This window comes from Limulus polyphemus, unplaced genomic scaffold (assembly GCF_000517525.1).
Source record: "Limulus polyphemus unplaced genomic scaffold, Limulus_polyphemus-2.1.2 Scaffold113, whole genome shotgun sequence".
NCBI classification, from domain to species: domain Eukaryota; kingdom Metazoa; phylum Arthropoda; class Merostomata; order Xiphosura; family Limulidae; genus Limulus; species Limulus polyphemus.
Window position 1 is genome coordinate 1,028,729 of NW_013665723.1, and position 12,917 is coordinate 1,041,645.

At 33.5% G+C, this 12,917-nt stretch overlaps 1 protein-coding gene across 1 annotated transcript in view; it reads left to right on the forward strand.

Annotated features, from left to right (window-relative positions):
* The first annotated feature begins 840 nt into the window (after window positions 1-840).
* Window positions 841-12,917, forward strand: part of LOC106471538 (cyclic nucleotide-gated cation channel alpha-3-like) — a 21,059-nt gene continuing 8,982 nt past the window's right edge. Inside the window, exons 1-2 of the mRNA XM_013932140.2 lie at window positions 841-1,201; window positions 3,554-3,690. Coding sequence (XP_013787594.1) covers window positions 881-1,201; window positions 3,554-3,690 — 458 coding nt within the window. The 5' untranslated portion in view covers window positions 841-880. The remainder of the gene's footprint in view (window positions 1,202-3,553; window positions 3,691-12,917) is intronic.

Genomic DNA, 12,917 nt, shown 5'->3' on the forward strand with positions numbered 1-12,917 from the left:
TGATATATATTTACTTAAATAAACACTTTTTTCATAAACATCATCATCAACAATCACTATGCAAGTACACCATCTTCCAAAATAATGTTAGCTTTAATTGTACAAGTATAGCTACACATGTGTTAATAGTACTGACATAATTAATAAGGATATTTCTATTGTTAAACATCTATCCACGAAGTAGGAATTATAAACGTTTACATATCTCTTCTTGTTTTTCTCAATAACTTAAGAAGTTGTAAGTTTATAAGCATAGATATGTAATTACATTTGTTCATATTGAAATTCGTACACCACTGACAACTAGAGACTAGAAATAAAACTTAGTTAAGCAACATTAACAATTTCCCTAAATTAATTCATGCGTTAGATAAGAAACGCACATGTTAAACTCACTGTAACGTTTATTTGTTTTAATGCGAAGCTACATAATGAGCTATTTGTGCTATGTTTACCAAAAGGAGTAGAACCTCGGATTTTAGCGTTGTAAGTCCGTACAATTACTGCGCTGAACTACCGGGGGACTCCATTGTAACGGTTTCTTTGATATAAACGTTTTACTTGTTTATGAGAAATGAGTACAAGAAGTAAAAACTGGAAAGCTTTGTTTTGTTGTATAACTTCTTACCCTCTTCGGACGATCTATATTTCTGTGGATATTAAATATATTCTGAGATAAAATAATTATAATGCATTACGTAATAAATATTATTTTACGAGTTTATATTTGAGTATAATATTTAATCTGACTTGTTTAAATAATTTCATTAAATTCGATTTTCTTGCTCATTTGTATACAATATCTTTACCTTTTTAATGAACTATTTTTACCAAAGGTCCAAGGGGTCGTTTTGGTGATCCTGAATAAGATCATTGGCACATGGGTTCAGAAATTCGAGACAGTTGTCCTCACCACCCTACCATTAGAATACGTAGAGGGCCAACAACTAAACTATTTGAGCCTCGACCACTTTGCCCGTGTCCTTGTCATAGGCCCGAATCGATGTTAAATCATGTTCTGAAGAGTGAATCAAAATCTCAAATCCAAAAATTTCAAAGATCACGTTCACCTACAGAGTCTCTGCAAAGCAGCGTGGGCTCAAATGAATCCAATCTCCCTTCTGAGATGCCTCAGGAAGTGACACAAGAAGAAATCAGAAATCCATTCAACATATTTCACAAATTTCTTCAAAGGATTCGGGTATGTAAACATTTAAAGCTACTAAATTTATCAGTTTATTACATGAAAATTTCAGGTACAAGTGTATGATCACGTTTTTAATGTTAGCTACTTTGAAAGAAAAACAAAGTATGATATGACTCAGAGTTGAGATTTAAATGGTATAATGCACTTTAAGTCCGGAATTTTTTTTTTCTTTCTCGCAGCATTTAATGTTTCTGATTACCAAGTATTATTACATTCGCAGTAAGCCTTCAAATTTCCACTTGTAAGTATTACATGTATTTGTCACATTATTTAATTGCCTATTTTATAGATATTTAACATTGGCAGGTAAATCTAATGTGTAGTAGTTTACAATATCTTTAGAAATACTTAGGCTTTTTTATATTTAAAATATGATTTTCAATGCAATTCCTATAATTTATTTTTCTAATGGAGCATTAATTTTTATTCGTTTTTCACTTTACATCATAGTTTTGGCGTTATATACCTCTAACGTCCCTTGTACGTCCTACAACCATGTAATCTCTTGTACGATTCTTTTATAATTGATTAAATAAATATCAAGTGGTAAGTTTAGTGTTGTGTATAAATGATAAGACTAATATTTATTAAATTTTCATATTTTGATACTAATATGACAACATTTCAAGTTCAGCAAAACGTAACTAGTTTTAACTGCTATAATATTAAAATCACAATTCTACTCGCCTTTACGTGTTTTTTAATAAATATTCTTTATTTGTGAAACTTCTATTTGAATTTACTTCAAAATAAAATTTCACATCAATCGTTTGGATTCCTAGTAATTAAAATTACTTTATATATAAAAATTAATGTGTAAGATAAAACCGAGATTTTGCGAGACCCATAAATAGAAACAAAATTTACTTCAAAGTGAACTGAAGAAAGTAAAGATTTCAGTAAACATTTGTCACTTATATGTAAATATAAATAGAAACATAGACCCATAAATAGAAACAAAGTTTACTTCAAAGTGAGCTGAAGAAAGTAAAGATTTCAGTAAACATTTGCCACTTATATGTAAATACAGTATCGTTTATATATAAAAAGATATATACAGACATATATCTTTATTAACCGCAAGTTATTTCGGGGTATTTTCAAATCAACATAAAAAGATAGCAAAGTTAATACCTCTATTCAGAAAAATAAGAAATTGTGAGAATGTCAGGTTTTGTATATTAGTTTGGGATTCTTTTACAATAGGTGTCTGTGACTTGTTGGCGATAAATTAAAATATATAAACGGACAGCACACAATCTACTTGTTTTAAAATAATGTTTTCAAAACAAGTCAAACGTATGTACAAAACTTCTTTACACTATAGAATATCACAGTTGTATCTAAAATTCTAAGTAATTCTCTTTTCTTGTCAAAAGTCCACACAGGCTGGTTCAGTTACTTTAGAGCACCCTTTAACAAGACAAATTATTTCTCCTTACGGCTAAACTAACAATCACACAGTCTGACTTCACTTTCATTAGCTTAACTTTTTCTAACTTAACTTGCGCTCACTTGGTCGCCTATATACATATATTGCCCAACTGAGGTCTAGAACTTCCTACAAACTGCGAGACGCTATGATGTAGCAATACTCACTTAAGACAACGAGGAAATACAGAAGGTTCGAGTAATATGACGTCAATTTTCAACAATTGAATAACACACACAACGCGCGACTCTTACCGAGTTACGCAACGCAATTTGTTTTAACTATCGCCTTTAGAATAATTATGAAAACTAAATAATCATTAAATATTAGATCCCTAAATGAACTAAATAATAATCTTACACTAAACAGTCTTGTATATCCAACAGAGAAAAAGTATAAAAAATCGCTTTACTCTAAGTTTAATTATTAACAAGATTCAAAAGATGTAGGCCTACATTGTTTTAGATACTTGTTTGAAGACCTCTCGATATGAAGACAACAACAGAAAGAAAACTGAGATAACTTCGATTAAAATGTTGAAGACTGTGCCAAGTAATGTATGTGATATCGAACTGGTTTATTACTATTAATGAAATATGAGCTTGTGTTGGGTTTTTTTTTTTTAAATGCCAGAGCGTATGTCTGGCCTGGCATAACTTGACAGTTAGGGTCACTGATTCCCAATCTGCGGGTCGAAGGATTGAAATACTACGCCGAACATTCTCACCAATCCAGCCGTTGGGTCATTATAATGTGACAGTCAATCCCATAATTCGTTGGTAAAGAATAGTACTGATTAAATTGAATATTCAGTTTTTTACGGGGATTTGTGCGGTGGCATATTTTGTACTTTCCCAGGGCCAGCTTTGTAATATACACAGAAAGATTGTAATTCATTTGTTTAATATATTTAGTGGGTCACACAAAGAATATCGTTCAACAAGAAAACAGACATCGATCTCTGTGACTCCTCCTTCGAAAGTTCTACCAGGGAAACAAATGAACCTGGAAAAGATGAAGAGGTGAAAACTGGAAAATTCTGTTTTGGAAAGTAAGTATTATCAGGTGAAGGGGGGATCTTTTATTGGGTTTCAGCAGATTACGCTTTGAAAAGTGAGGCTATATGATTGATTGATTGTTTTGTAGTTACGTACAAAGCTATAAAAAGGGCTATCTGTAACGTTATATATATATATATATACCAAAAACTTAGTAATATATTTCTATGAATTATCTAAAAACTTGATCAACGGTAAGTTTTCGGGCTTACAACACTAAAATCCGGGGTTCGATTCCTCCGCTGTGTATAAAGCTCAGATAGCCCATTGTGTAGCTTTGGCTAAAAAGCTAAAAGTAACATCGAAAAATCAAAATGGTAACAATAAAGAAAAATCAAAAGAATAGCTTAATGGTTAGCTAACCAGACTGGGGATCAGAGGGTCTCTGAAGCGCTTTCTGTTGCCGCAAAAAAATCGCATGCCGCATTTTGGAACCACGAGTAGGTGCGTCATTAGAGCGATTACTGATCGACTACAGTAGCCAAAGAACTGTTTACTAGCTGTTTTCACTCTAGTCTATTAGTTCAAAATTAGGTACGCTAGCGCAGATAGCCCTTGTGTATCTTTGCATGAATATCCAAAACAAACAATTTTCAATTACCTACTCTCCGTATATTCGCAGTAACGACTTTTATCATGCTTAATGGCATCTGGTAAGAAGGTTAACAAAAAATATGTATGCGTGTGTGTGTGCGCGCCACTGTAAAATTAATACAGAGTACAAATATGTTTTTCTAAAAGCTACTCTAATTTACAAATATAATATATACATAAATGCCAATAAAGCGTCAGGTATAAAAACAGAAAGTTAAATAAATCAGAGTAAAATTAAACAGATAGAGAATGAGCTGCCTTGTGATAATCTTACTATATTTGTCACACAGTGCGCAGCGCATTAATCGTTACGTGTATCTCAACGTGATCCGTAAAACCTGTAGTTAAACTTCCACCGCGCAGAATCTCCATTGCAATCACTTGTACATTACTGCTTGTAGTAAGTGATCTACGTACTGTCTATTTCCTGCAGGTAAGTTGGTTCACAACTTTTGAAAGTAGCTAATAAAAATGTAAGTAAGTATGTTAAGTATAACTGCCAGTAACGTAACTTTAGACAATTAATTATTTCTACTATATCTAACTAATGGCGTAAAAATATTTAGCAAGAACAAAATATTGGTAAAGCCTTCAAAGCTATACAGTTTGCTACGCTGAATTGTCTTTTTTGATATATATTATATCATATTAACCAAATTATCCTTATACTTCAAGCTTCTTGGTGAAAAATAATGATTTACATCATTTGTCGTATATCATAACATATTTCAACTAGATAATAACTGTTTTACCCTCCTTTTATAATATTTGTCGAAATCAGTTTAGTGAAGTTGGTGCTGTTAATCCAATAAAAGTCTTGTTTAAGAACAGTAATTTCAATCGTTTTAATTCAAAGTAACAATGAATTTGATCGTGATTATTAATAGCGCTTCTAAGCAATATCGTAATTAAGCACGTCGAGTGGGAATAGTTCCCGCATAAACATCAGAGCAACATCATAAGGAGAATAATTTTAGCGTTATCTTAAAGAGTTAAAGTAAGAAACATATGCTGTATCTGTAGCCCAAAGCGTATGATTGATATATAATCCTTGTATATACAAGATTCAATCTATTAGCGTTCAGTGTGTTAAAAATCAACTTAATTAATTTGTTTAGTTATGTTTATTACAACTATCTTCTGGACTCCAATAGCTAAGCAGTAAGGCTACAGGCTTATAACGCTAAAAACCAGGTTTCGATACCCGTGGTGGGCACAGCACAGGTAGCCCGTTGTGTAGCTTTGCGACAAACAACAAACAAACAAGACAACTACCTTTTGACCTTACTGTACCTGGCTTAAAAGCCTCAAAAGTGTATTGGCTGTCAGAGCAGTGCTGTAAAGAATCTCATATCAGAATAAATATTGTACACCTGAATGTTGTACTAGTTCTTATCTTTAAAAGTGTTAATGAAAGTAATTAATCTTAACAATTTTCAGAGGCATCATTTTTTTCTCCTTGTTAATGCTGAACTATCAATAACTCGTGGCTGATACTAAAGATTTATAATGTTAAAAATTTGGTTCTGAGAACCGAGAGGTAGGCACACAGTAAATATAGCCCATTATGTAACTTTGTACTTAATAAACAAAACAAAGTATACCATGAATGACTTCTATCATAATGGAATTAATGAGAAATTTATCCATTTCTAGTTTAATTGAACTACATATCATTATGTTAATGTTTCGTGTAATGATAAGTTATGCGTAGTTAAATATCAGTGACAGTGTTCTATAAGTCTTAACATATAGCATTTTTCTTTATAGTTAGATTCATTAAATCCTATTAGTTACAATATCTATATTAATATTTTAAGGTGTTGTATGTATACCTGCTCTTTTAAAGTTATTTTGAACTGTTGATTTAGGCCTAATCTGCGAACCTAGTGAGATATTGCTGGGATTACAGCAGAAAATATCGTTAAAAAAAAAGAGTATCCAAATGGTGATTCAGTGCAATCCAGTGACTATTGGTTTTAATTCGTTAGTGTATATTTCTATAATATTAAGTAATTCTAATCAATTTGCTATGCCGAATTATATTCTTTGATATATATGAAAATGTAAGTTATTTTACTTCTGATATATATATAATTAGCTTTTTGATCAGAAGATCTAAATAATTTGGTTTTGAGAATTTGTTTTTACATATATATGTATATATATATATTTGTTGTTGTTTTTAAAAAGGAAAAAATCAATACACTACGATTGCATCTTTATAGTTTAGAATATCTAAAATGTTATTCTAAGTCTTTCTCCCACGAAACGTAATACATAATAATTGCAGATAAAACAATAACACTAGTATATATTGTGCATAAAAGATTGTAAATTTTGCATTAAAAATAAAAATTGTAAACTTAAACATTCTAAAATGAAATATGATGTCCAGTCTATCATTCGATTGATCACTTATCACTGTGTTTTACCGGTTTCGGGACATTTCATTCTTCATCAGTAACCTTGTACAAGTGCAGGTCATCTTCGAAGTGGCCTTTTTATAGTGGTGGACTGTATATTATACGTATGGTGTTTTTTGGTTTACAGTGAACCTATATTTATAAAGGATTTATAACACTCATGTCACTAAATTTTTCTTATAAGTTATTCAGCAGGTAAGTCTGAAATAGATATGAGGACACATGTGGTGAAAAATACTTTTATGTTCGTAAAACATCCCATGGGGTTGAGTCGACAGTAACAATAGTGCCAGAATGCACTACGTCATTTCTACAACCACTACACATTAACTAAACATACGTACTTCTACCAGTATCTTTTTATTAATGAAAATCGAAAAGAAAACAGCCACAAAAAAAACAACAATTTAACGAAATAGAAACTAAAATAAATGTTTAAAAACTAATGACATTGAAAAACTATGATTTCTGTTCGGAAGACATTTTTCAATACTTTACCCACTGTTAATATCACAAAACTAATCAGTTGGTCACACTTTGCTGGTGGTGTGTGCTACAATGGCGTAAATAGTAATAACCCAATGCCCTTTGGGTGAACATAGAGAGGGAATGGATTAGCTGTTTTCTTCACTAACGGTGTGTATTAGTTTATTTAAAATAATAGAACTGTTATTTATTTACTGCTCCTATCATGTGCATGGAAAATGTTGCACACAAACAATAAATTGACAAAAAATACCTAATGCTTCCAAAGCACGAGACATGTATTCTAATAAATTGTGCAGCATAGCCATTCTCATAAGCACTTTATTCTGACATTTCCACAAACGTATGGCTGGAACAGGAACCAGAAGGATGGTGATTTCAGTTATTCAGAATGACAGTGTTCCCTCAATTCTTATAGTTTATATATTTACAAATGTAACCATAGGGGTATACAAGAGGATCAAGAACCACAGTCCTTATCCAACTACATGCAGATTTGGAAGTCATCTTTAGTTTGGCCGAGATAGTGTAAGAATATTCACCTTTAACGAACTTACAGAAGCCAACCTGATGAACTTAATGTCAGAGTATCAACGTAACTGGTCAACGGGTAGCATCCCAAGAATATAAACTGATGCCTTTATCAAATCCTTACTCAAGCTCATGAAAAACAATTTTTATCTTAAAGGCCATTGAATGACTATCCTCCAAAACATCATTGGCAAGATCCCAGAGAAAGCTGTAGCGAGAAGGTTTGCTTATCAGATTTAATTACTGGTACACTCATCATTTGGTGGTTATCATAGCGAACGAGAAACCTGGATCAACAAGCTGGTTTATGGGAAGTCTTCGAAGCTGTTTAAGGCATCTTACTAATAAGTTTAGACCTGGAAGATACCCACATTTAAGTTCCGTTGCCCATTCTTGTTAACAAAATGTTCAGAATAGTTTGATGTAACATATGTATAGCTGAACTAACTACTAGAAGATGCGTCATGAGGCATACAAGCTGGCAATCGGACTGAATCACCATCATTATAGTTCATCTCAACTTTTTCCAGTCTTTTTCAACTCTACACTATGGTTCTAGTCTACTAGTATATAGATGTTGTGTGTTAACCTTTGCTGTCAAAATTCTGGTGTAAAGGAGAGACTCTAGTAAAACTGAAATCAAAAGCAAGATGCATGTTATGCACATTCAGCAACAGAGATACTGATGAAGGCTAATCATCATCGTCATCCTTTGCAGTTACTGCTATCTCTGGAAGAAACACTGAAGTACTTGGAGTTGACCTTTGACAGACAGTTCAACTTCATCAGCAGGGAATGATCAAAATATTGCCTCAGGAGACAGTAATAAGTGGACAGGTGTTATACAGCTACAACTGAGAGAATTTGCCACCACCATATTTCATTTACCCACCGATTGTGGAATAAATATCTGTTGCCAATGGGACCTGTGAAAATTAATCTAGACAGCAAATGTAGATATTTGATAGTTGAAGCATGAAACGTCTGTCAGCACCTATTAAAAACCATGGTAGATATCCTTCTGTCATCATATCCAAAAATAGTTCCTACAACAAAGATAGTGGGAGATCTTGTTAAGCATTAACCTTCTCACACACTTCCTACAAGCAACACAAAGATAGAACTAATGTCCATAAAGCAAGATCATCTCTTGATTGCTAAAAGTAATGGACTAGAAATAGAAAGTGTCATAATATAATATTTGTGACTGACTCGCAGGCACTGCTACTTGAAGCTCAGAATTGTTGATCCCCTGAACAAAGAAATTGCATGTCATAACCTGAATATATGTGTGCCATGCCATACAGAGGTAAAAATAAATGAGGAAGTTGGCAAGTTTGCAAGAGAAGCCCTATATCGAATCTTGTACAGCTCTACTGGCATAATATCAACATTCTTTTCGCTAGTAAGACAACCAAATTGGAATCATGGAAGGTCTTTATGGAATTCATAGGGAATGAGACTACTTGAAAACAAATGCCATATGGTTTTAGCTATGAAAAGCAGACGTTAGGGAATCAATAGGACAATATACAGCCAGAAAGCCACTGGTAACATCAGTAAAGGAACCATCTTCTACCGTCTATGAGGCAGCCAGCATCCACATGATAGGTGAGCCCTATGTTGGCACAACCCATGGTATTATCACCTAGTACTCAACTTATCTCCTGATCATAGCAGCACGTTTCCCACTTTGGATGAACTCTCATCTGTCCCAAGTCACCATTTTCACTGATCTATGTCCACTCACTATCTTGGCACTGAAACATCTTCAACCGGCAGACTTCATCTACCAACAGCACCTCCAGTCTCTTTCACAGATCACGAGTGACAATGACCAAGGTTGAGTTTGAGCTGCCCCGATTGGCAACAGTTTGAGTGTTCTAAAGAGAGCATCTGACTGACAAAATATTTACCCTCAATCATCCATGATTTCTGTAAACTAATGGTGATGCTCATAAGCAGAACCTGGTCAATAGTTCTAGATATTCTAGGCTATAGTTCTCTTTCTTGGGTTTTCTGCTATATGAAAGTAGTTAACATGGCAAAAGGCTTATGTCCAGGAAAATACTTTGTCTAAGCCTTGCTACTCTCTCAAATCATGGTTTACCTTTATTGTCAAATTATTCCCATTGTACATAAGCTTTTTATCTGGAAAATACTGCTTCCAAGTTTTATCGAAGTAAAGAAGTTATGTAACACAAAAGTAAAAAAACGCAGAAAAGTACACTTAAATATCAGAAACACTCCACAAAAACAAATTATGGGATTGCACACCAAAATGTAACCTTATTGCCCAACTCTTTTGTGTTCACATTTCACTCATAACCTTACAGAAAAATTACTAAGTGTATAAAACTAGAAGAACTGGCTTGATTAACTTAGAGAAAAGTTTGTTTGTTTGTTTGTTTTTAGCACGAAGCTACACAATGGGATATCTGTTCTCTTCCCACCACGGGTATCGAAACCTGGTTTCTAGCCTTGTAAGTCAGCAAACATACCGCTATGCCACTGGAGGGGGGGGGGACTTAGAGAAAAGAGACTAACCATAATGGTAAACCAAGTAAAACATATCTTTATCTATTAAACAAGAACAAGTCAAAATACGCGTGCACAACATATCGTACAACGCTTCTATATCTGAGAAGAATAGAAGTGTGAAGTATATTTCTACTGTTGAGATATCTCTGTTTTAGACTGAGAGAGTATGTCATTATATACAACAAAACTATAACATTATTCCTCTCGGAGCACAGGCTCTACCATGTCATTCGCCGTTCCAAGTAAAAGTAGAGAGAGTTTATATTCCAGCCATTTCTAAGCTTAGATATGGTGATGTTACCAGAAAAAGCAGATTCAAGGACCATAAATAAATGTCTACCAACATCGTCACGAAGAACGTTTAAAACTACCTATTATGAGACAAAGGCCTTGATCAGTGTCTGTATCTAGTACACGAAATAAGATCAGTACTGTACAAGGCAAGTTTCAAATACGTGAAAATCCATAACTGCATGTACGTGAAACATTCTGTGCTAAGATTGAAATAATATATGATACTTTTCTAATTATCACAAGAATAAAAGAAAACTACTCATTTTTTTAGGACATATCCTAAACTATTTTTGTGTGATTTTTCTTGTTCGACTTCTACACTTACCAAAACCTCCTCAACTGGGTTTTAAGGGTTTCGTCATAGTCTAATCAAAACTGTTGCTAGTCCATCAAATGTATTTATTTATATCATAATAACACGCTCCCCAATGGCACAGCGGTAAGTCTGTGAGGTTATAACGCTAAAAACCGAATTTCGATACTTGTGGTGGGCACAGCCCAGATAACCCATTGTGTAGCTTTGCGCTTAACTACAAACAAACATAACGACACTTAAACCCAGATATTTGTAGGAAATATAAAAGCTGATTACGAAGTAAAAATCCTCCACTTCACTGAACTTAGTCTAACTCGTTCAAATATTTTTTTTGTTTTAGAAATAAAATCGTTATTCGATGTGATTTCGATCTTTAAATTACATTAACCGAGATCTATACAATTGGATTTTTTCCGCTACATAACCTTTTCACGAGATTTGTTCCAATCTTATGCAACCATTCAAAAAGTTTTTTCGATGATTATTGATTTTCAATTACCTTAACATCGAACTAATATTGCTAACACTTACACAACCACCTCTGGTTCTCGTAGTTTACCTAAGGAGTGTTGCAAAATAAATCACACTTTTTCCCCGAGAACACAAAAACCGTAAAATAAGATTTTAATTCAATCAAAAAAGTAATTCCAAGTATCAATATCGCTTGATTGGGCCACCATTGTTCTCATGCACGAGTTTTAATCGATTTGCAAAAGATTTCAGCAATGCAACAAACATGTTTTTGTGGCTGTCTCTGTGAGCACACCAATGAGAACATGAATCAAAGTTTCACGTTTGTGTCTTTCACATTCAGACTAAGTTTCTTCTGTGCATTGTTGAACGAAAGCTCCTACATTTTCGGCGGGATTTAAATCTGGAGAGTTTCCAATCCACATTCCGCCACTTTTTCACGGACCACTCTTTCAAATTCAACAATTTTGAAACTTTTGAGGCATTAATCGGATTTTTCAAATCTAGCATTGCGATGTGTCGATTGAAAGACTTGAATTCTCGGAGCATGTCTGCGACTAGTTTCTGAGCCATCCCGTAGGCAGCACATGTGAAACGAACCCGAGTTCTAGTGAGCACCATGATTCAAAAGTTTTCGCAAAAAATTAAATTCGAAGAGTCAAACTCCCAAGAGTTCGATGAATTGACGTTTTCTCACTAGTGATGATATTCACGCTTCTACCAAGTTCATCATTACTGCGGGGGAAAAAGTGTGATTTATTTTGTAACACCCCTTAGCATGCAATTTAATTTGTTCCAAATGATTTTGAAAAAAAAAAGTTTTTCATGATAGATTTTTGGATAAAAAGATATTGCATGAAATAAAACAACTCTCTGCCAAATTCGTTATTCTAAGGAAATTAAATGTAACTTTTTGAAAAGGGACTTTGTAAGACATTGAAGGTTAACACTGTGATTTGTTTTGGAGGGCTATCTGCGCTAGTCGTCACTAATTTAGCAGAGGGAAGGTAAGTTAGTCAACACCACCCATCACCAACTCTTTTACCAACGAATAGTAGAACTGACCGTCACATTATAACGCCCCCACGGCTAAAAGGGTGAGCATTTCCGGTGACCGAGATTCGAACTCGCGACCCACAGATTGTGAGTCGAGCACTCTAACCAGGCCTGATTAACAGCATATTGATCACAATAACATTAATTGAAAACTTTGACTTCAAACAAAATTTCGATTTGAAACACGCTGTAAGCTAATAACAAATTAGCATATATATAGGTCTATCTAAATAATATGTCGATTTAGATACTAGTACAATTTTTAACAATGGACTGTAACAATAATCTTGATATATTATAACATGATTCTAGCAGCTTTATTGTCTATCTAAATAATTTGTCGATTTAGATACTAGTACAATTTTTAACAATGGACTGTAACAATAATCTTGATATATTATAACATGATTCTAGCAGCTTTATTGTCTATCTAAATAATATGTCGATTTAGATACTAGTACACTTTTTAGCAATGGACTGTAACAATAATCTTGATATATTATAA